The sequence below is a fragment of the Myotis lucifugus genome, unplaced genomic scaffold (genome assembly GCF_000147115.1).
Source record: "Myotis lucifugus unplaced genomic scaffold, Myoluc2.0 scaffold_0, whole genome shotgun sequence".
In the NCBI taxonomy this organism is placed as follows: Eukaryota; Metazoa; Chordata; class Mammalia; order Chiroptera; family Vespertilionidae; genus Myotis; species Myotis lucifugus.
The window spans coordinates 13,821,551-13,846,458 of NW_005871048.1; the positions used below are offsets into that span (position 1 = coordinate 13,821,551).

General features: G+C 42.4%; 2 protein-coding genes across 8 annotated transcripts in view; one reads left to right on the forward strand and one right to left on the reverse strand.

Annotated features, from left to right (window-relative positions):
- The window catches only part of EPB41L4A (erythrocyte membrane protein band 4.1 like 4A), a 208,258-nt gene that overhangs the window by 43,118 nt on the left and 140,232 nt on the right, over nucleotides 1–24,908 (forward strand). The gene's annotated exons all lie outside the window — the stretch shown is intronic.
- On the reverse strand, nucleotides 659–1,243 carry LOC102439680 (anaphase-promoting complex subunit 15). Its single transcript, XM_006081158.3, has one exon. It carries the CDS (start codon nucleotides 1,237–1,239, stop codon nucleotides 874–876), a length of 366 nt encoding a protein of 121 aa, XP_006081220.1. The 5' UTR covers nucleotides 1,240–1,243; the 3' UTR covers nucleotides 659–873.

A 24,908-nucleotide genomic window follows, 5' to 3' on the forward strand; every position in this document is an offset into this window, starting at 1 on the left:
CCCCCCCCCCCCCCTCCTTGACATTCCCCCGGCCTCCCCTACCCCCCAGTGTCTTATGTCCCTCTCTGGATTCTTTAAGTAATATATGCATGCACATACATCTTTTAAAAACAATGTTGAGGTCTAATATATAGGACAGTACACAGATCTTACATAGCTGGATGAATTTTCACGTATAGATACGATTGTGTAAACACGATCCAGATCAAGACACACAACATTTTCAGTACCAAAGAGGCTCCCTGTGTCCCTTTTCAAACAGTATCCCCCTCCTCCCTCCACTCACCCACTCAGGGGTAAACCACTCTTCTAGCACTGAACATTTATTTGGCCTATTTATGACATTGTATAAATGGAATAATAAAATGTGTATTCTTTTGTGTCTGGCTTCTTTTACTGAGCATTACTTTGGTATTTTTCATGTTATTGCCTGTGGCAGAAGTTTTTTTCTTTTTTCTTTTCAGTTTCTGTGTGGTATTCCATTGTCTGATTATAATACGATTTATCTATTGTGCTATTGATGGATAGTATTTAGCTGTTATACATAAAGCTATTCTAAACACTCATACACGTACTTTTTTTTTTTTTTGGCGGGAGGGAGGAATCAGTCCTGTCTTTATTAAAGAGAGTTAGAAAGAGACTACACCTCAAGGGGTGAGATACTGGCCAGAAAGGTGGGGTGGACTCAGGTCCTGGGGATTCAAGGGCAGGTTGATGGCCTGGGAGGGGCCAAGGAGAACAGGTCCTGGCAGCAGCTGAGGAGGTGCCTGAGGGTGAACTTTCAGGCACTGGGGTGATCAGCTGGTTCTGCAGGAGTCACAGGGTAGGTTGGGTTGGCCTGGAATCTCCTTGAGGCCATCCTGCCTTGTCTACTTAGATCATCCACGGGTCCTGATCCTGGTTGTTGCCTTCCCTGTCCACCTCATTGACCTCTCCATCATCAGGTGACTCATTGTAGTCATTCATCTCGTCCATGTCCTGCATGTCCTCATCATCCTCTGAGTCCTTTTCACTATCCTCATCGTCATCTTCATCCTCCTCTTCCTCATCATCATAGTGCTCTGAGGCCGGCTTGCCAATAGGTACCAGGTTGTTGTCTTTCTCTGCGATGCTCTGGAGCCAGGCTTGATGCTTCTGTTCTTGCTGCTGCAGCTCTGTCTCTTCCACACAAGGCCGATCCAGATTAAACCACAGAGTTTCAGTCACACAGGGGAAGAGGGAGGGAAACAAGGTGGACATGGCTTCTAGATATGATAATGACCTTGAGGCTGACCAACAGGAATCCACATACATTTTTTTTGGTGGAAATATGCACTCATTTCTCATATGTCTATATAGCTAGAAGTAGAATTAGTGTCATAGGGTAGGTGTATGATTAGCTTTAGAAGATACTATCAAATGGTTTTCCAAAGTGGATCTACCAATTTACATTCCATCTAGCAATACATGAGAATTCTGGTTGCTCCATATACTTACCAACACTTAGTATGATCAGTCTTTCAAATTTTTGCTATTCTAATGGGTGATTTTTTTCTTACATGATTACAAGGAGATTTTAGTTCTCCTAATTATCCATGTACTTACTTCAGTATCTCAGATTAAGAATTTCATTGCTGGGTGACAGTTATAATACCTGTCTCTGGGTGATTTATCTCTTCCAGTTTATTCACAATTCCATAGGAATATTTTGTAACCTAGAAATTAAATGATGAAATTAAGCACCATGACCAATCCTTACTGAAAAGGATAGAAAAAGGAGAAGTAAAGAAAAATAAATTTCATGGGTGTACACGTATGTATGTGTGTATGGGTATATGTACATACACACACCTTCTCCTTGATGGAAAGGATCCAGTGTAATTCATCTGCCCACCAAGTGGCCGTCCGATCCTTCAGGGGAATGGCTGTTTTGGGCACTGAAGATTGGTTTCTGCTGCCGGCAGGTTAGGTGCTCGTCGTTGGGAGGAGCTGTGTTAGCCTTGTGAGAAGTCCTTGTTGAGTCCATGCATAGCCTCTCTACTGCCACCGTGGCCACTTCTACTTGGTCTATTGAGGAAGCACTGGGGTGGCTGGTGAAAGAGGATGACATCTAATTTGTTCACTTGATTACTGAGAGGCCCTTTGGTGTACATTCACATGGGACAAAGTGTGTTTTACACTCATTGTGCTCCTTCTGAAAGGTCCATCCATATACCTCTCCCCTAGACCTCCTTCCTCTCTCTTCCAATATTGTTTTTTTTTCCAAGTTCTTGACCATCCAGGTTAACCATTAGTCTTTGCCCATGACTCAGTATAGATCCCTAATTTTAGCCATTTCTCAATGTAGATAAAGTGGACAAGAAAATGTACTGGTCACAGCTGTGTCTGCTGGGACAGTTTCTCTTCACAAAGTATTTCAGGAATGCTCTTTTTTGGAGATGTAAGGCTGTTTGCTGCGTGCCTGATATCATGAACACCATCTCTAAGCTAGGCCCAAGTTTCCTTCTCACTCAGCTGGTCACAAGGAACTCTCCATGCAGCTATAGGTCTGATAAGTAGGAGCAGGTGTTTGAGGTGTTTGAGCCTCTCTGCTTGTGTAATTTCTGTGCCTTGTTGACCTGCTTTAGCCCGTTCATGTATACCTTTACCTTTTGATGATTGATTGCTTCTACATAGGCCCAACCTTATGGCTTGGTGGGTCAGATAACATTCACATCATTATGGGCAGATCAGTTCACACAGTCACTGGATATCCTTTAATCCGGCTCTGCCAAAGCCTAGTTACAAGTCAGGAGTCATTTCTTAAAAGCACAGTTATCTGCAAAAGAGGAAATGGCTTTGTTTCAGAATCCTAGACGTTTGTGCTGTGATTCTCTAGATTCTAGTGGATTCTACAAATTGGATCCACTGTGTCCTAAGACCCAAGTAGCATAGCAGTTTGTGCTGCAGATCAGACATACTCCATAACCATATCTTGCTCTGGACCTTTCTCAACACTGGTGGTCTTATAGGTTACCTAGTAAAAAAAAGTCAGAACATGTTGAAATGTGGTCTGTATTATCTTTAAAATGCAAAGAGGCCCATCCTAGCTGGTTTGGCTCAGTGGATAGAGCATCAGCCTATGGACTGAAGGGGCCCAGGTTTGATTCCCGTCAAGGGCATGTACCTCGAGGCTGGGGTGGGAGGCAACCAATCAGTGCATCTCTTTCACATTGATGTTTCTCTCCCCCCCCCCCCCCTTCTATTCTCTCTGAAAATCAATGGAAAAATGTCTTCGGGTGAGGATCAACAAAAACAAACAAACAAAAATCAAAGAGGCCCATGCCGTGCTGTGCCTCTTTTCAGTAATAAGTTGTTCAGAGTCCAGCAACTTGCATTTCACTCTGGAGTGGACATTCCAACATGTTTCAGACTCGATCCCCAGAAACTTTACTGGGATTGTAGCCCTTGAATTTTCATGTTATTTTCTTTTTTCGTCATCAAGCTTGGATGCTTATTACTAGGACATCTAAGGGATTTGTTACTCCCTGTTCATCAGGTCCAGTCAGCATGGTGTAATCAATGTGTGGACTAGTTTGATATTCTATAGGAAGTGAAGACAAGCAAATCTCTGTAATTATGGTAAAGACAAGAGTTGTTATAGCCCTATAGGCAGGAATGTGAAAGTGTACTCTTAGCTTTGACTTGAAGTAAATGGCTTCTTGCCTTTCCTGCGTATTGATAAAGCATTTTCCAGATGAGCAGCTTCATATCAGGTGTCAGGAGCTAGATTTGCTCCAGAAAAGGTAATTCATTTGGTAAATTAGTCACATTGGAACTACTGCCTCAATTGGTTTATGATAGTCCATAGCCATTCTCCACGATCTATCTGCTTCTGCACAGACCAGAGAGGTAAATTCAATATTAATGTGATAGGAATTGCAACCATTGAAAATGTCAAGTTTTTGATAGAAGTGTGAATCTCTCCAATTTGTTCATGGATGTGGTATTTCTTCTGGCTTACTATCCTTGTAGAGAGGGGATGTTCAGAATCTTTCACTTGCTCATTCCTATCATAATAGCCTATACTCCATCAGAGAGCCATTGTGGTAATTCTACCAGGGGTCGAGTATGTTTACTAATAATACATTCAGAATTGTAAAATAGCCATAAGGTGGGTCCATGGATTATTGGACCCACTGCGAGATGGAAGAGGCCAAAACTTCATGAATCACCTGACTACAATAAACTTGACTTTTCAAAACAAATAGAAATTTCCCACCTCCCTCAATGCTCTTGCTCTTCTAGGTTACCTTTTCCCTTTATCATTCCGAAAATAAGGGAAAGAATAGTCTACATTTGGATTTATTACTTCATCACCTGTAGGAAATAGATTATTCTATTTGGGGGGTGCATTGACAAGTATCAGTGTGTGTGTGTGTGTGTGTGTGTGTGTGTAAAAATAAAAACCGTGTTTTCTTGATTGTGCACCCCATAGGATGATGTCCTCATTTCCTTTTCCTGTTTTGACAAACTTCAACATTCTTCATCTCTCTTCAGTCTGACTCCCACACCTGCCAATCTCATGAAACTATCTCTTCTCATCATTAGTGACCTCTAAGTGCCAGATTCGTGCTCTGCAGTGTCATTTGAAGTTGTTACCACTCCTGCTTTCCTGAAACTTTCTACTATGTTGGGTCCATGACACCACTCTCTCTGGCTCTTCTCTTTGCTCTCATTACTTCACAGAATCCTCTGCACGCTCCTCCTGTCTCACCACAGTTCTCATTATACTCAAGCGTACCTATTCATGAGGATTTGGACCTTGTCTTGCAACTCCTGCATTTAAAAATCCTCACCGTCAATCCTGGCGTTTGATGTGAATATTGTGCTTCAAAGCATCATAGAATGGGGTGAGGTGCTAGTGTGATTCTGTACCGGGAATAAATAACTTGTTTGGGGATCCCTTGAAACACGTTTTCCATTTGCACATATGCTGCTGAATGGACAGATGGAATCCCTAATAGATGTTCGGGCCTCACTGTTGAGGTACATTGTCTCTCTCCACAAACACCTGAGTGCCTCATTAGTATCACTGTCACGTCACTCATCACAAACTGTCTCACTTTGCAGATTGAACTCAGCCCCCCTCCCCAGGCCTGCCTCCTCTAGCTGACTTCCCACTTCCCCTGCAGTGACTCACAGGACTTCCCAGATGTTTTAGGTTCTGTCTGGAGCCAAGAAACATTCAAAACTACTGTTTTTAAATCATATTTTCTAACAAAATGGTTTTCCATAAATTAGGAGTTGGTTACATTATTACTGATATCTTGAAATGATTAATTTATTTAGCAATTATGAGCACTGTGTTCTTAGAGATATACAAACAGAAATAAATAAAATATGAAAGGCATGGCTTTTATAGCAATTATAAGCGAACAGGAAAATAATATATACCATTTAATTCTAATACAGGCACAATGTGATAAATGGACAAAGGTTTCATGAAACCTGATAGATAACTTGAAGAGGACCTCGAAGGGAGGGATAAGGATTTTAACAGGCAGAGACTAGAGTGAGGATGGGCCAGTCAGTTGGAGGGAGTGACATGTGTTGGCTTATGTTGAGTATTCAGTTTGATGGATATACGGGCACATTGGGAGATAAACATGGAAGGATAAGTTGAGCCATAAAATAGAGGACCTCAAATGCCAGCCTAACTGGTGCAGATATGGAAAGTAGTGGGGAGCCTTTCAGGCTTGTGTTAGAAGTGTGAAGATCGGGCATGGGGAAGATCCTCTGGCAGCAAGCCGGAAGTTGGAGGGTTCAAGTTAGGGCACCTGTGGCTGGATGGTTTTCTCTTCTGAGCGCTGGGGTGATGGGAGGAAGAGGTTACTCCTTTACTGTGCTCCACTCTGATTTGAGACTGAAATGATGGGCTTTGGGTACTCAGCTTCTTAGACTTAGTCTTTTCTCTAAATTTCTGCTAGTTTAAGGCTTTCTGTCACTACTCTTTCCACAAGTATTCAGTTATGTTCTAAATCAGGGGTCCTCAAACTTTTTAAACAGGGGGCCAGTTCACTGTCCCTCAGACTGTTGGAGGGCCGGACTATAGTTTAAAAAAAAAAACTTTGAACAAATTCCTATGCACACTGCACATATCTTATTTTGAAGTAAAAAAAACAAAACGGGAACAAATACAATATTTGTATTTGCATGTGGCCCGCGGGCCGTAGTTTGAGGACCCCTGTTCTAAATGATGCCCAAAGGTCAGGCAGCAAAAGGGAGGAAGAAGAGAAAACACTTACAGAATGAATAATTAAAAGCTGCATGAAGGGCCAAGAGCATGTTTGATATGAACACAGCAACCACATGTTCTTAGCTGAACCCTTTGTAATGGCTCCAAGATGCTTGGAAAGTCATGCCTGTTGGAAAGGGATTGGTAGGATACTGAAAAATCTGTTATTAAAATGTTATTACTTGCCTAAATTCTGCATCTTAAAAGCCGATGTGAATTATGCACATTATTTGGGGAATTGCCAGGGTGTCCCTCAGCTTTTAAAAATTCAACCAATTTCTTTTGCATGTTGCTCATCTCTTTGTCCACCATTGCTTTTCCACCATCAGTGTAAATGTCAACTGTGAAACAGGCAAATAATGTCTTAGTATGATTATAAGCACAGTTTTGACTTAATGGATCCCCTTAATGGATTATACTTTGAAAATGCTGGTGTGTGTGTGTGTGTGTGTGTGTGTGTGTGTGTGTGTATCCAACCATCTTCTGGTTATGCCAGCCCCCTTTTGTGGACAGATGATACCAGGTACTTGTAGCTTTCAGTTGCTTTGTTTTTTACTTAGTGTTTCCCCACAGAACTATGCGTAGATCTTAGTGGTTCTACCCATGTTGTGGCTCAGGACGCTGTTGGTTGACTGGTTTTTTGCCCAACTTTGTGGTCTGGGGTTAGGGTCAGATATACAGTTGGCTATTCAGACTTTAACTGTCAAAATGACAAATACGGGGCACTCACCCTCAGATCCTCCTTCTTGATGTTTAGAAAGCTGTAAAGAGCACTGGGGATTTAAAAATTCATATACAGGTAGCTTTTCATTCAAAGTTGTGGCCTGAGACATCTCAGGATTTCTGTGGCTAAAACTTAATGTTGAACCCTGGCTAGTGTGGCTCAGTTAGTTGGGCATCATCCCATGCACTGAAAGGTTGCCGGTTAGATTCTCAGTCAGGGTACGTGCCAGGGTTTCGGGCTCAATGCCTGGTAGTGGGCGTGCAGGAGGCAGCTGATCGATGTTTCACTCTCACATCAATGTTTCTCTCCCTCTCCCTCCCCCTCTCTCTCTAAAAATCAATAAAAAAAAATCTTTCAAATGTAATGCCGACTGATGGAATAGGGAAATGATGATTTGCAAGTTTTTTTTTTAACTAAAATTTATGTTGGGGTATTTTAGGTTATGACTATAAAATAACATAAGGATGATAAAGTGTTGATGGTATTGTACATTTCTGTAGTGTGGGAGATCCCTGCCATGGTTCTGTTTACAAGTCTCTGGGGGTAAAATTTTTCATGAGAACATGGTAGTACATTTGCATAATATTATATTTAAAGCATATTTAATGACATTTGGAAATGCTCAAGACACATTAGTGTCATTAAATATATATATATTGCAAGGAATTAAGTTATGTGGGAGCTGGCAAAGCCAATATGAAATCCACAGGGTGGGCTGTCAGGAGGGGCTGGCTGGATCTCCTGGATGTGAGCTAAACTGCTGTCCACAGGCAGAAGTTCTTCATATAGAAGACATCAGTTCCACTCTCATGGCCGTGCAACTCATTGAATCAGACCTCCTTGGATTGCCTAGGATAAGTCATCTTCCTTAAAGGAAACTGATTATAGACTTTAATCAAATCACAAAACACCTTCACAGCAACACCTAGATTAGTGCTTGAATAACTGAAGACTATAGCCTAGCCTCGTTGACTCATAAAACTGACCATCAGACAGAATAGTTTACTGAACCCTCATGTCCCATTCCTTCTGCAATAACCATAAACCAGTTTTGCCTCACTCATACCTTCATTCACTTCTCCCCTTCCTATTTTATTTGGAAGCAAATCCCAGTCATCATATTGTTTCATCTGCAAATGTTTCATTAGGTGTGTGTCTCCAGCCTGGTGCTGTCCAACAGAATTTTCTGCATTGACAGAGTCGATATCTGTAACCATAGCCACATGTAGCTATTCACCATTTAGAATGTGGCTAGTGAGATCGAGGAACTAAAATTTTACTTTTACTTAAATTTAAACAATTTAAAGTTAAATAGCCATATGTGGCTAGTGGCTATGGTATTGGAGGGCACAGCTTTGGAAGATAAATGCTCATTATTAGAAATCATAATCATATTTTGTGCCAAAATTTTAATAGTTGTTCTTTAATATTATCAAATACCTTTCATATCCCATTTCCAGTTATTTCATAAGTGTGATAAAATTGTGTATTTTTAATAGATGAGACTATAAATAAGAGCTCTTATTTGTAAATATGTCTGTTTTCAAAACTATAAGTTCCCTCTCTCTGATTAGCTATTTATTTGTTGAAGATGCTGTGTTATTTGTTCTTGCTAGATATTATGTCCTACGTATTTTATAGATGATTTGGTGAGGGTTCAATTCAAAGCAGTTCTGGGTTCACAGCAGGTCTGACTCCAGAACCTGAGCTCCTAACCTTTCCTGAAATGATGATGATGGTGGCGATGGCAGTGACAACATAGCTAAGCGTTTCATCACAAAGTGTGGGTGCTGTTCTTAATTCCCGTCTTCTAGGCTGGCCAAGCGACTTCTCTATTAGAGTTAAGGTTCAGTCCAGGCAGGCAATCTGGATCCAGAGTCTGAATTCTTTTTTTTTTAAATTTATTTTATTATTTCCATGCTACATGGTCTCTATACTTACAAGAAATGAGAAATTCTTGTTGGCTGCCTCTTAACAGCCTGGACATGTTTGAAATTATGGATGTAATTTTACCAAGTTATTTTCCAGGACTCTTGGGAGAATGGAATCAGTGCTTGAAAGCACTTGAGAATCCTTAATGTAAAAGACTGTTATGGAAAGTGTTTATTTGTTTGTAAAGTCAACTGCCTCCTATTCCTAGATTCACATTTGTGCTTCGTATGTCAGTTGCTTTAAAACAGAAGCTGTTCCTACAGGCCACATGCTGAATATGACACTTTTATTTAAAGTCACTTAGACATTATAGAAATCCTCTAAGAAACCTGTGTAGAAACTGCTCTGTCCAAAGTGCCTTGTGCAGTTTCTAGATTATTTTCCTCTTCTGGGTCAGGAGAGCTTTGTTTGTGTTGACAAAATGGACTGCTGAAGTGTGCTCTTGGGAGTGAATACGTGAGAAGTGTAGCAGCTCACTACAAATCCCTGAGTGTCTGCCTGCACTGCAGCTTCCCTACTTTGTATGCTCTCTCATTAGGACCACCCCTTCGGACGTGACCTCCTCACTCCTTCCGCCCAGGTGGTCATGGGGCCTGCTGCTCCCACTAGCTGTCTGTGCTGTAGCTCCACACACCAAGGAACAGTAGGCAGCCCAGCTCTAGTTCCTTTCACTTGTACTAGATTAAATTTCCATGGGGAATTGGCCTGGCTGATCTGGAAAATGTGCCTGGTGCTATTGCAACCCCCTAAAATCCACTGCCAGCCCACCCACTCAGGACTACCTGGCATCTGAAACCCACCCCACTGCATGGGGCACATTTGCCATAAACACATGGCAGTAAATGCTTTTAAAGGTTATCAGAAAAGACCAGTGATAAGATAAGTGTATTTTGTAGTTCTGTAATTCAATAAAAAGAGAGAAAGGAGAAAGAATAGGGGGAAGGAACAAAGAGTGGGAAGGAAAGGAAATTGGTAAGCCAGTTGGGAAACATGTATTGTATCTAGTAAGCATGGTTGTCTTATTGTACATCTCGAGCAGTGTTTCTCTTGGTTGCTCAGTTTCTTTAATGAAGTAGTGTTTAATGAAAAAATTTCCTTGTTTTCTTCTTATTATTTTTTAATCCTAGCCCAAGGTTATGTTTATTGATTTTAGAGAGAGAGGGGGAGGGACAGTGTTTTAAAACAATTTATAGGTGTCTCCCAAGACATAGGGAAACATGAACAGAGGGAAGATGATGTGAAGACAGGGGGAGAACACTGTATACTAGTACTCACCAAGGAGAGGCTGAGGCTGCCAGAGGCACGGAGAAAGGCATGGAATCGATTCTCCCTCCCTCACAGCTGCAGAGGGAGCCAACCGGCTGACCCCTTGGTCTCAGACTTCTGGCCTTCAGAACTGTGAGACAATACTGTATGTTTCTGTTGTTCAAGCCGCCCAGCTTATGGCAGCTCTAGAAAATAACCCAGGCATTAAGGAATGCTTTGCTTTCTTCTAAAGCTGTCAAAAAGGAAAAGAGAAGACAACCCTGCATCTTGGCAATTTGACAGTTAGGCGTAGTGTAAGGCGAAGACAGATGCTCACAGATCCCAACCAGATCACAACCTTTGCACACTCAGCATCTACTTAGGTTTGACAAGTACTGCATATTCGGTTGTCGATTTCTTTGTCTAACACGGGTCGTGTGCTTATTGGCAACGTGGAAAGCCCATACAACATGTAACAGTTGAAGGACCCCAGTGTAATGTGTGTCCAGGAATGCCGTCTCCCTGTCATGGTCTTTCCATTTTCTGCTTGTTAGTGCCTGATAAGGCTGCTGCTCTGTTTTGATAACACAGGAGAAAGAAGAACTGAATAAGTCTGCTTCTCACCGAGAAACTACAACAAGGATGTGATTGTGCTTCTGCAGAGCCTAGTCAGCTCATGCTTTTTGGAGGGAGGGGAAGTGGTAAGCTGAGGAAGAATTCTTACAAACAGGACATGAAGGTTATTATTTCATACTGTGAAATAAGGGCCCGGGGATGGAGGTCAGTGTCACTGCTGAGGAGGCATTTGCACAGACTTGGGATCATTAAATCTGGTTGTGCGTTTGTATGAGGGGGTATATGGTCAGGAATATGGGCTCTGAATACCATGGCTTGTGTTTGAATCTGGGCTTCATGTCTTATTGGCTGTGTGACCCTGAGTAAGTTACTTAAACTCTCTGTATCTCAGTTTTTCCTCCTCTGAAAAATGGTGTAACAGTTCCAACCTCAAATAGTTGTTGTGGGGATGAAATGAAATGATCCCTATAGAGTACTTTAGAAGTGTCTGGTATATGAAGTGCTCAGAAATCTATGGTTTTTAGTAGTAGTAGCAGGAGTTAGAAGGAAACGTTTAAGCTAGAAAGATAGGGCAGATGAAACAGATCTCTAGAAGAGAGGCCAGAAGAGATGGCTCGGGCGCACTGCCATCGAGGCCTGTAGGCAGCCTCTGGAGGCTTCTCAGCTAGCAGGGACTTAGATGCTGAAGAACGAAGGACTTAGTTTGTTCTAAAATAATTTGTAACAACACTCCTAGATTTTTCCAGGTTTCTGGAGCCAGCTTTAGTCTGTGTGCTAGGGAAGAGGATGATGAGTATGAGGCACATCCAGGCTTCACATCCTGACCTTAGCAGGCCGTCGGAACAGTGACAGTCAGCTTGGAAGACATTCTGACAATGAAGTAGCATGTGCCGGCCCAGCAGTGCAGACTCCTGGGAGACAATTTTTATTCTCAGTTGTGTTTATAAAATGGGAAACTTTGAGCTCTGGGAGGTGGCTTGTCTAAAGTTACACATCACGGAAGTGGTAGAGTTGGGTTTCTAACTGGGTCTGTCTGAGTACACAGCCACAGCTTTTAGCTTTGGGAGAATCATACCGATTTCTCCCCTTCCCAGGACCTTGTCCCAGAGGCAGAAACACGATGACCTGGATTTAGTGCTCCTTCATGGTTGGTGTTATGGGAGGACTAATAAAAGGAAGGTGATAGTCTCTATCCGTTCCAGTTGGATGTTTTCCCAACTTAGAGCCTCAGTGTGCTACATTCTCAGAAGGCAGTTCTAGGGGAAGCACTAAACTATCTGGACATGTGTCTGCCCTGTTGGCAAAACAGCATAATCATCATGGGAATTTCGAGGTGGGTAGCCTTCATTCTGAGATACTCATCCTCGCACACTTGAAGCATTATTCACTGTTTGACCCCCAGAGAACTAAGCTCATCACTGATGTCCAGATAGGTCCTGTCCCCTTCTGTCTGCCATCTTTTCCTGTCCCCATCCCTTATTGCTCCCTCACTGGTGCTGGCTCTTTCCTTCAATGTGAACAGGCTCAGGTCTCTTGCATCTGCCTCGAACTTGCACCAGTTACCCTTACTTCCCATCTCTTCATAGACAAACTTCTCAAGCTAGTGTCCAGAGAAGGAGGTAAAGGGCCATGTGAGAGAGGTGTCAGGAAAGCCACAGGATGGGTCATGGTCAGATGCTACAGCAGTGGTTCTCAAAGTGTGATCTCGGACCTGCAGCAGCAACATCACCTGGGAACTTGTTAAAATGCAGATTCTTAGGCCTACCCCAGGCCAACAATCAGTAACTCAGGGTGGTGGTGGTGGGGCGGGGGGAGTCATCTGACTTAACAAGGTCACCAGTTGTGATGCATCCTAAAGTTTGAGAACCACTATGCTACAGAAAGGTCAAGTTAAATAAAGGCCAGAAATCCTGATTGGAGTTCCTAATTGGGTAGTTCCTTGTTTTATTGCTTTGCTCCCTCAGTCCTGTGCAATCCTGCTCTGTCAACACTTCGCTGTAAGTGCTTGAAGTCTGCAGGACTTTCTCCTCACTCTCATGTGGCTGTGAGCACAGATATGTGGGGAGAGCCCTGGGTCCCTCGTCAAGAGTTCTGAGTTCTGTTCCAGCTTCCTCCTCTTAACCAGCTGGGCCACTTAGCATAGCGCTTAACCATTCTGGACCCTAGTTTTCTCCCAGAGAGTGAGATTTGCTAATCATTAAAGGACCTCCTCCATCAGATACAAGGTTTTCTATTTGCTGCTCAATTATGCTATGCATTTACATTTTTTAATTTATAAATTTGTTTAAATATGTTTGCTACTCTGTTGATGGCAGATTTAAGCATGCTATCTGTGCTTGCCATAACTTTGAATATCTAACATATATTTTAGTCCCATAATAATGAGCCAGTTTATGACTGTGGGCTGTCAGGCATTGATGACTGACCTTGTCAAGGCACCTGACACATTTCTTTTAAACCCCTCAGTGGGGAGATAGTTAGCCCTGATGCAGAACTTGTATTTATGGTTTGATGATGAGACTCCCAGGCTTTGACCAAGGAACAAAGCCACATTTGTGATGCTTCTGTATGATTCCTCCTCTCTTCACTGGCACCTAACCCCAGTCACCAAGGCTTGTTGATTTTTCTCTCTAGGATCTCCTGCATCCATTTCCTCTTTTCCATTCACACTTCCTCCTGCCTCTGACTTTCTTTCAAGTAGCCAATGGTCTGAGGGCCCACTGCATTTTGAGTAATGCACTGGTAGGTCTGGAGGCAAACTGTGAGCACAGCAGGGGAGATGGGGAGGTTGCTTGACATTACAGAGCAGGGGCAGGTAATCTTTTTCTGTAAAGGGTCAGATAAGAAATATTTTAGGCTTTGTGGGTCATAAGGCCTCTGTCACTGCTATCTGATTCTGCCATAGACACTGTAAAACAATGGTGTTTTAGTCAAGGCTCAGGTGGCAGGCAGATTTGGCACACACACTGTAGTTTGCCAGACCTGTTATGAGAGTGAGGCAGGCCATTACCATACACAATAAAAAGTGTGTGTGTGTGTGTGTGTGTGTGTGTGTGTGTATCAAGTTGTGATGCATGCTATGAAGAAAATAAAGCCATGTGAAGGGAATGAGGAAGGCTGGGGTATGTGTGTGTTCTTTCATACATAGACTGTAGAAGACGCCTGTGAATGAGAAGAAAGTAGGGAAACAACCTTGGGACTCATGGTGGAAGAGCCTTCCAGGTGGAAGGAACACAGGTGCAGTGCTTCTGGCATGGCCATGTGTTGGGTTCATTCAGAGAGGCCAGGCTGGCTGGGGTGATCCAGGGAGACGGCAGGCAGGGACTCTGGGACCGCTGCCAAGGGAAGGGCTCACCAGCAGACAAGGGAGGAAGGACTTTCCAGAGAGAGGAGGTAGTCTGTGTGGGGTCTGGAGGTGTGAGAGAGGACGATCTGATTGGGGAAAGTAAGAGGTTTGGTCTGGCTGTAGAACAGGTTAGATGAGCCATGTGGTAAAGTCGGCTTTGAACGTCATGCCAAAGGCTGTTGACTTTATTCATGGGCAGGCTTTTAGGGAGAGGAACACTGTTTGCTTGTGTTTCAGAAAAGGTGACAGGTGATTGTGCGGAGGGTGCTAGGTGGGATGTAGGTGGGAGGAAGGTTGAGGTACTGAGACTGAGGGGATGGAGATGAGGTGATGGATTCAGGACACACTTAGCCAAGTGGACTCCTCTTTTGTTTCTTAAGTGCTGTGCCTTCCTGCACTTGTGCCTTGTCTCCTGCCATTCCGCCCTCCAGGAATGCCTGCTCCTGACCTTCACTGCCAGGAATGGCCCAAGGCTTCCTTTTGTGGAAAGCCTGCCCCCATCACTCCAATTAGAAGAGTCCACTTTTTCCTCCCAATTCTCATAGCACCTTCTTTTTTTTTTTTTTTTAGTACATTTTATTGACTTTTTACAGAGAGGAAAGGAGAGGGATAGAGAGTTAGAATCATCGATGAGAGAGAAACATCGATCAGCTGCCTCCTGCACACCTCCCACTGGGGATGTGCCCGTAACCAAGGTACATGCCCTCTACCGGAATCAAACCTGGGACCCTTGAGTCTGCAGGCCGACGCTCTATCCACTGAGCCAAACCGGTCAGGGCGACAGCACCTTCTTTCTGGTACTTCTCCTACCCTGTGGGTCATATAGGGCTATTTGTTTACATGCCTTTATCAGTTCTTAGATATTTTAACATTCTTGAGGGCAAAGGATCTTTTCTTGATATTGAGATCTTAGTATATAGTGTAGTGGGCAGTATGAACTCAGGAGTTATGCTGACCCACCACTTACTGCTGTGACCTTAGGTAAATGACTTTGTTTCTCTGAGCTTGTGTTTCCTCATCCATGAAAGGAGATAGTATTACCAGCCCCATGGGCAGGGCTCTGGTGATAACTGAGATACTGCATGGAAGCACTTAAAACAGCCTGCACATTTTAAGTGTTCAATAAATGTTAGCAGTTATGAGTAGCATTACTGTTATATTACAGCAATGCCTAACACAATGCCTGGTTTATAGAAAAACCCTCAAAAAAACATTGGTTGACTGAGAAAATGTGGTACAGATGGAGGTTACGATAGAGGAACACAGATGAAGCCCAAATTGTGGTAATGCTGACAGATGGGTTTGGTCTCTGTAAAGATCAGATTATGGGATTTTAGGAGAGAATTATACCTAGATATCTTAGGAGGTTATTAAAGAGGAAAAGTTGGTAAAGTTTCGTTTATATATGAGTGAAAAATCTCAGTATACATGCATTATCAGTATTGATGATCACATGTTCTTGAATCACAAAATCTGCTCATGACAGATTTGAAAGACAAACATTTAGGGATAATAACAATGCACATCACTTCCAGGCTAAGAGAGCTAGTTTCGTTGTTTCAGTTCTCAGTGGCACCATGTAATAACTACAGACAGGTACTATGTATTGTCTTTCATTGCTCAGAAAGAGAGGAGCAAGGTATGTGAACAGCCTAAAAACGAAGCCTCTAATGAAAAGATGCTTTTGCTCCAGAGAAATCAGAAATTGTGTGTAGACCTAATCAGGTAAAAGTTGAAAGCGATGTAATTGACCCCAACCACCTCTAGGTTATTTGTCAACTCTGAAAGCTACCACCTGCTCTTTATTCTTGCATCTGGAATCTTTTTCTTTCTAACTTTCTGGCCTTCATTAATAAGAGGTTACACTCGGTGTTTCGGTGACACAACCTGTAGACCTTTCAGTCATCTCCTTTACAGTATGTACTGTTGCCTCCCCCACCCTGTCTAGAGGTTCTGGTCTTGAATTCTGGACCAACTCAGTGGTAAAGTAAACCCTAATCATAGCGCCCATTTAATTACACGGGTCAGGGAGTCTGTCCTACACTGGGGATATTTGGTGAGCAGCTCTAATGACTACCACAGGAATATGTACAGTGTAAAGAGAGTCACACCACTTTTTTATTTGCATTTTGTAAAATGACAGGTGATATGATCTCAGTTCCCTAGATAATTGACAAATGCCCTTTGGTTTGTGTTTGGTTACTTATCTTCTTATTATATTACTATTGTTGAGAAAATTCTAATCAAAAGTCTCATTATGCTAGTATTATGCAAAAATTTCCACTACACCACTCCCATCCATTTTTAGTCTTAAAATTGACTTAAAACTTGTGGCCTCTGGATTTTCCATAGCTCTTTGAACTACCAGTGTTTGTCTGCTCTCTACTGTGTCTTCCTTCATGTTTTCCTCTTTCCCAGTACCCAGAAGGGCCTTCCCTTTTCTTTCCATCATCCAAATCCTCCTCATTCAATAAGTTTCATTTCCTTCAGGGAGCCTCTCCATCCCTGGAATATAGGGAATCAGGAAATGCAAATTTGAGGGCACGGAAGGTCGATTCCTGATAGATTAAAAAGGAGTGGGGGAGAGTGTTGTTTCTAGATAAAGGATTAATGGAAAGAAGTCCAATGTGGTTCGACTCTAAGGGTGAGAGGAGAGAAACACCTGGTGTGACTGATCAGGGCAAGATTATGGAAGGAGGGCTTGGAGATCAAAGTGAAGGAAATTTGGTTGTTGTCTGTATGATCTGGGGACTCCATTGAAGAACTTTAAACAACAAGGTGTCAAGGTCAAGTTTACATCTTAAAATACTCACCCTGACTATTATGTCCAATTCGGAGGCAGTTGCAGTAGGATGGCTCGGACTGGGTGGAGGTGGTGGAGATGGAGAGCCATGGACAGATTTGTGTTCAGAAATCTTGTCCCAGTTGTCACAATGTCTGGCTAGTTGGGTAAAACAAACCATTTGGAAAATGCCAATTTGTGGGCCTGGCTGGGTTCTCGTGGAGTTGAACATAGAAGCACCCACTCCTATTTGAGTGATTTTATCATATTCCTCATTTTTAAAACCTTGTTTTGATTGTATTGACCCAGCAAAAAATAATACAAGATTTAAATATATATATATTAATATGTGATATTTTCAGCCTATAAATTTATTTTCCTGTTCAAAGACAATAGATTAATTCTTCCTCATCTAAGGCTGAGAAGATTTCTGACTGCTTAAAAAGGAGGGTCCTTAACACTGAGTTTGGAGCTTAGGTAGTCCAGACTCTAGGGGGGTGCCTTTGGATTTTTGCCTTTCATTGATGAGGCTTTCTGCCCTGCCCTCATGTACGCTGTGCAGAGCTTTGGCCAAGTCCTAATGAGGCCTCCTGTGCTCTGGGCTCCTTGTGCCCAATCAATGCAAGGCCGCCTAGCTTCTGTGCTCTGACCGAGTGCTCATTCTTGTGCTACATTAACTTAATGAGTTAAAAATGATCTTCAGGGTGAGATTGATCCCATTCTTGGTAATATGTTTCCTAAAGTTGTTTGTTACAAATGTTTTTTTGCTATCCTTTTCTCTAACAAAGACTGATGTTTAACTTTGCCCAGTGGGGTGTCTGTGAGACACCCATAGCCCTCATCTTTTACTTTTTGTTTTCTTAAACTCAATTGTGCATTGCAGTTTCTGAGGTGACTTGAAGTGGCTGCTGAGCAAGCTGTTTCTGTATATTTACAGGCGAAACTCATAGTCACAACATTGAATGTGAACCTAGAATAATTCAATGTGATATCCCTCCTGGCTAATCAGAGGCCCTGGCAGACAGCCAGGTTGCCAAAGAGGCATTTATGCAAAAGGAGAGCTGGTGACATGTGTCCTGGAAAAAGTGGCATCAGATCTGCTGTCAGTATGTAGCAGTTGAGAGAGAGAGAGAGAGAGAGAGAGAGGAGAGAGAGAGAGAGGCAGGCACTGTCTGACTCATACAAGCATGCAAATGTGTATGTGGAGGACAGTGTGGGGAAAGAAAGGAGGACCAGAGGAAGTTGAGCCATTTGGGGGAGACACATTCTCCCTTCGTGGCCAAGCTCCCCATTTCCAAGAATAGGACCTGCAGACAGGGCATCCCGGATTGTCTCTGCTTTGTCTCTCTGTGTGTGTGTTTGTTTAATATTCATCAACACCCCATCTCCTGGGGCTTGGTGTCACAGCCATTATTCCTCCATCGGAGTCTGGTTGTGGCTTCCTGCAGAGACCAGCCTTGCCTCTCCTTAATTGGCTGGTAGGGTCAGCGGCATTGACATGCACATTCCTGCCATTTTCCCTTCTTGGCATCTCCCCCTTCGCAATACATTTTCTAGAGGGGAGGGCCAGCAGGGCCAGGAGGAATTGGGGGTCTTGCCTGAGAAATGAAACCTGCTCAGGGATGCAGTTTCTTAGCCAGAGGCTTGTTCCCAAACAGAGATGCTCCATTCCAATTAAATGGAGGGGGTGCTTCCATTTTAACCTGATGGAGAATAAAACAGCCTTACTTTTGTGAAGCTTTTGGTCAGCATAGTGGCTACTAGTGATTTCAGTGTTCTTAGCATTTACAGGCAATGGGGACTCTACAGTACTGAGCGAAACCACGAGTTATGATTAAATATCAACACCCACCACATCCCTGTTCTCCCAGCACCACATGCTGTGTGATCTGAGCCTCTGAAGAACCTGAGACACGAATCTCTTGATGGCTATGTTGTGTTGCGTTTAAAACTGTGCAAGAAGAAAGCCTTTGACTATCTGTTAAGTTGCTACAAAGTGCAAAAGCAAAACTACAAAAATAACAGCGTGCTTTTAGGAAAGTATGGTGAGTTTTTAAAAAGGCATAGTTCCATCCTATCTGTGTATCTTTTCACTGTGCTCAGAATAACAGGTTACCATCAGTGGGGCATAAAGTATAACCTAAAGTATAACCTGAGGGTATCAATCATATATAAGACTTAGGAAGGAAAGAATGCACAAAGGAAGAGGGAAAATAAAAAAATAAAAACCGGGATGGAAAAAGACAGGTGTGCCTACGCTGGGGAGTGGAAGAGGGACTCCGGGGAGGGTCGGGTACCACTCGGGAGCATCAGTGCCATGCGTCTCATTTAGCCAGAATTTTATTACAAATAAAAACCAATAAGCATGTCCTAACCGGTTTGGCTCAGTGGATAGAGCATCGGCCTGCAGACTGAAAGGTCCCAGGTTCGATTCCGGTCAAGGGCATGTACCTTGGTTGCAGGCACATCCCCAGTAGGAGGTGTGTAGGAGGCAGCTGATTGATGTTTCTCTCTCATCGATGTTTCTAACTCTCTATCCCTCTCCCTTCCTCTCTTTAAAAAAATCCAAATATGTTTAAAAAAACAAAACCAAAACCCAATAAGCACTTATTTCATGGGAGACTTTTTCATGCTCTGAAATGGACAGTGACAAAGAGAAAGAGTAGTCAAGGTCCTGAGTGGTCCCCAAGACAGATAATTATTCAAAAAAACCAGAAGTATCAACGCCTAAGGCTGTGTTTCAGCAAGAGTGGGGAAAGAATAGAAAAGAAAAGTTGATGAGATAGTTTGGAATGGAGAACTAAAAAAAGGACTGTTTTACTATTCTCCCCTTCCTTCTTAAGATTTTGGAATTGGAACTTTGGGAGCAGGACTTTCTTAATGTTGTACCTACAACAGAGGTGGAGGTCACAATGCCCTCTGCTTTCCTTCCTGCTCCCATTGACCAAGATTCCTTAGCTTCCTTCAGTTACCATTCCTGGCTCACCTGTTTTTTTTGGGGGGGGCGGGGGCGGGGGGGCTCTTGGTGGCAGTCCTGTTCCTTAATAAAAAATACTTACTGTGATTCTGATGCCTGGCTGCCCTGGGCAATCTCCTGAGCAGCACAGGTGGGGTGAGGGATCAGTATTTTGATGGTGCAGCCAGGAGTGGGTGCCCAGCCGATCCTGCCTGAGTCAGCAGCTCCCCAGCTGCCACTGCCCATGGTAGTTGGGCCTGCTGGGTGTTTGCTCCTGGGGCAGAGACTCCTTGCCTCCCAACTCCACTGTCTGTACCTGCTGGCCCAGCGCCAGAGTGGAGTCTGACAACGTGGCTCTGATCAGACTCCGTGGGGTGCAGCAGCAGGGCCCATCAGTCGGCCCTCGCCTGCTCTGGCCCCAGATGCCCAGTATTTCTTTGGTTTTTCATCCCAATGGGAAGCAGGACATGTCAGCCCACTGAAACCCTGGGGAGCCCACACCCCATCCTGCTAACTGCTCTCTCTGAAGAAATTAGTCACTGCTTAATTTCTTCCAAATCTATATAAAATACGTATGTGTTAATATATATTGATGCACAGACCCAAAAATATTCTTTTTAATTTATACCAAGAGACTATGTGCATTGGAGGCAGGACAGCACAGTTGCAACCGTGAGGCTGGGTTCATGTTTAAGGCCTTGGGCTAGTTACTTTCTGCCTCAGTTTCCTCATCTGTAACAGAGGTGGTTCTGATTGAACCCGATAATGTTAAGAATGTGGAACAGTGCCTGGTGCATAGTAAATGCAGAATGAATGTAAATAGTTTATTACTCTGCATCTTGCTATTTTTTTTTATAAACTTAAAATATGTAAGGTCTACATATACTCCTATTTTTTCCCCTGAAAAATAAATGATTTTAGCAAATTGTCAAAATGTGCCCTTTTGTTATCTTTCAGTGCTGCAGAGCCTGGTTAGTGCAAAACATGCTGTGATTGTGCGCTGACTAGCATTTTATGTTAGGAATGAGCTCTAGCCATGTTCGCAGTGCCTTGTGCATTTAAAGGGAGCTGCTAGGTATGTTTTATTTGATCTTCCAAGCCAGCCTGTGATGTGGGTTAGGCAGGTGGTATTAGTGCATTTTGCAAATAAGGAAATGGAGTTGGAATGGGATTCAGCAGACCTGCCGCAGGTCACATAGCCTTGTCTGGGCTGGGATAATGCCCAGCACTCTCCCTCCCTTTGATACTGCAAGTAACTCCTTGGGCCACCTACTGTGGGAAATCCTGTTATCTTCAGCTGAGGAGGGGCGGGGTGCTGAATGTGTTTCCCCCATAGTGAGGTAGGTTTGCTCAGATTTATCCATACTCCTTTTCCTGAAAAGAGATTCTCAGCACAGTCCCTAGGATTGGAGTTGTATTGTGGGGACACTGAAGAGATAAAATCAGGGAGGGGGTGTGGTGCAGCTGGGCATGGAAAAGAGCAGTGAACCAGTGAAGCAGAGGCAGGAAATGTGGTCTCAGTGTCTTCACTGTTTAAAATGATGCCTTGGTAGTAAATGTTCTCTAGGTTTACAGCTGAGGATTTAGGGCCAGAGAGGTTAAGTGGCAGTTCCAGGTCACAGCTAGTTAAGAGCAGAGCCAGGACTAGATATGGAGGTTTGATCATAAAAGAATTAGTAATCAGGGCTATCAGAACCCTTTCTCCAGCCCATGCATCCAGCTATCAGCAGTGTGTTCCTTTAGCAAGAAAGGCTTTAGTATAATGCTGTCCAGTAAAAGCATAATGTGAACCACATAGGTAATTAAACATTTTTTTAAAATATTGATTTTTTTGAGAGAGAGAGCAAGAGTGAGTGTGAGAGAAACATTGATTTGTTGTTCTACTTATCTATGCATTCATTGGTTGCTTCTTGTATGTGCCCTGACTAGGGATTGAACCCACAACCTTGGCATATTGGGACAATGCTCTAACCAACTGAGCCACATAGGTAATTTTTAATTTTCTAGTAGCCACATTAAAAAAGTAAAAAAATTTTTTTGGATAACATTTTATTTAATCCAATATATAGAAAATATTATTTCAACAGGTAGTCAATATAAAATTACTTTTAAAAAAAATTCTGTGTGTATTTTACATTTACAGCACATCTTACTTTGGACTAGCTAGATTTCAGGGACTCAGTAGCCACATGTAGCTAGTGATGACTGTAGTAGACCACACAGCTCTCCAAGGGCAAGAGCTGGTTAAAACACATACTGTTCAAGTTGCTTTGAAACAAAGACTTTACCTCTTGCCCCTTGTCAACATTTAATGTACATTTTGGTTACACTCCCTAAAGAACTAAAGAAACTGGGTGAAATTTGCTATTAATAAGTGCCAGGGAAAATTCTGCCTTCAAAACCTGTAATTTAGGAGTTGGTGATTCACATTCTAAAAATTATTCTTTGTATAGATTTTAAATGATAAATTCTTATAGCACCTTTGTGGTTTCTTCTAATATATTAACTATTTCACATACACAAAAAATCCAAGGAATTAAGAAGTTTTATTTGGTACTTTATTACTTGAGGATTAATGAATATGTATCAAAATTTCAGAAAAAAGTAAGTCTGTGGTAATTTGAATGATTAAAGTTGCTGGAAAGTTGATTTTGCTGCAACTTTTAAAGGGAAGATTGTTGCTTATAAGGTGTTAACCTGAATAACATTTTAATTTTTTATTGATTTCAGAGAGGAAGGGAGAGGGAGAGAGAAGTAGAAACATCAATGATGAGAGAGAATCATGAATTGGCTGCCTCCTGCACACCCCACACTGGGGATCCAGCCAGCAACCCCAGCATGTGTCCTGACCGGGAATTGAACCATGACCTCCTGGTTCATAGGTCAATGCTCAACCACTGAGCGACACTGGCCAGGCTAAATGATATTTTAAATCAGTGAGCAAGATAAACATGGAACAGTTAAGAGAACTGCATTCTAGTCTCACTCTGGTTATAAATAAACTCTGGGGCAAAGTTCTTAGGTTAGATCTATTTCATTACTTACAAAACAATATCCAAAATCATTTCATTTTTTTTAAAAAAACATTAATTTAGATAATTATTTTTTAATGGTTATCAGATATACAACCCTTTTCTGCTCAGGACTACAACTCTGTATTCACAAGGTTATTTTGTTGGGAAAGTTATATTCAACTAAGATTATTTTGATTGATAGACTCTCTCTATCCTCTCTATCTCCCAATATTTTACAACATCTTTCAAAGGACTATAACTTGCCCAAATGTTAGAGAGATATAAAATGAAGATATGAACCAGAACAAAATAAATTGATGGAGACAGCATGTAATGAAAATTTGTAGGACTGCAGTGCACATGAAGAATAGATTGACTGGGGAGCATTTGAGATCTTGCTCCCTGGCTCAAATAAACTCATAAAAGAAAAAGAAAAAAAAAAGAGTGGATTGACTTGACAACCAAACCCATTATGAATTCAATGCTTGCCTACCATCTTTTCCTTTCTTGTCTTTCTTTCTGTGATTCAAGAGCAGTCATTGATCATTTGCTATATTTAAGGAGATTCTATAGCTAAAGTTTATAGTCGGCAATTTCTATTACAACAGGGAAAAAAGGCTTATTGAATAGGTACATGTTTTGATATATCCTTAAAAGTAGCTTTAGAAGGTATTTATTTCTTAGAATAATTGAATTTAAACATGGAGGACTCCTTTATAAAAGCTGTGTTGACTACTTAATATCTTGAATTTCTTTTTAAAAAATATGTTTTTATTGACTTTAGAGAGACAGGAAGGGAGAAGGAGAGAGAGAGAGCAACATAGATGAGAGAGAAACACGATCAGCTGCCTCCTGCATGCCCCCTCCTGGGGATGGAGCTCACAACCTGGGAATCCAACCTGTGACCTATTGGTGTACTGGATAATGCCCAACCAACTGAACCACACTGGCCTGGGCATGAATTTCTTTTCTTTAAGGAAGGCTTTTCTAATTATTCTAGTCAGGAATTCTCTGCTCTTCTGAATCTTAGCATCATGTTGAAGGACGCTGAGTGTAGGAGCCCAGGGCTTCATCTGGGCTTCAGCAAGTCACTTCCTGGTTCCATGGCTTGGACAAGTCACTCAGCTGCCCTCCCCAAACCTTAATTACCCCATTTGTAAAATTGAGGCTGCTCTTGCTTTTCAGACACAATTGTCATGAGGTTTAAATGAAGTATTGAAAGTCTCTAGTATAGTGTATGGTACGTGCTCCGTGCATGTTTGTAGAACGAATAAGTAATTGATTTTTTAGTGACTGTTGGTCCTCTGTTGTCTCTGAAGATTTTTGGTTGAATGTAGAACTGACATGGTGTAGGTGTGTAATAATCATTTGGTTGATTCTTAAAAGTGGAGAAGGGAACGGAATAAAGTAAGTAGAAGTCTAAGCAATGGAGAGTGAGTTGAGAACACCAACCATCTTTTGTGCTATAAACACCTGCACATCACATCCTCTGTAGGAGTGCTGAAGGAACAGAAATATGAAATAGCAGGGCTCTGAAACAAGACTGTCTTCAGAAGCATGATGAGCTCAGAGAGCCTGTAAAACCTAGGTTCTAATAGTAGTTCTCCCTTTTTATGTCATCCCATAAATTTGAGATGCAAAGAAATATTTTCTGCTTAAAATTATTTTCAATTACTGCTTAACCAGTAATACCCTGGGGTGGGGTTTATTGCCTTTCCTATGAAACTGGAAGAGCCTTGTTTGTCAAAGGGGCTCCAGTGAACAGTTTTTGCGCTGTGGCTGTGTGTGGGTCTGGCAGGTGTATTGATGGCCTTCAGGTGGATTTCCTTCTGGGTGTGGGATTGGGCATGCCTTCAGGGAGGGAGGGAAGAAGGAAGGAAGGAAGAAGTGGGTTGTGGGCACTCAACCAGTTCCTGGGTAAATTAGTTTTCACTGAGAAAGGCAGTTAATGGAGGTTTCCAAAGGATTCAGTCTACGGCTTTGTTTTTACATATCCATTGATTGCCAGAGCTGGAGAGGACCTTTATTTCGTTGTCATCCCATTTCACAAATGAAGAAACTGGGGCCCTGAGTGCTT

What these genes read in the sequence shown, in the direction of transcription:
- LOC102439680 (XM_006081158.3), bottom strand. Translation starts at nt 1,239, where the DNA reads ATGTCCACCTTGTTTCCCTCCCTCTTCCCCTGTGTGACTGAAACTCTG.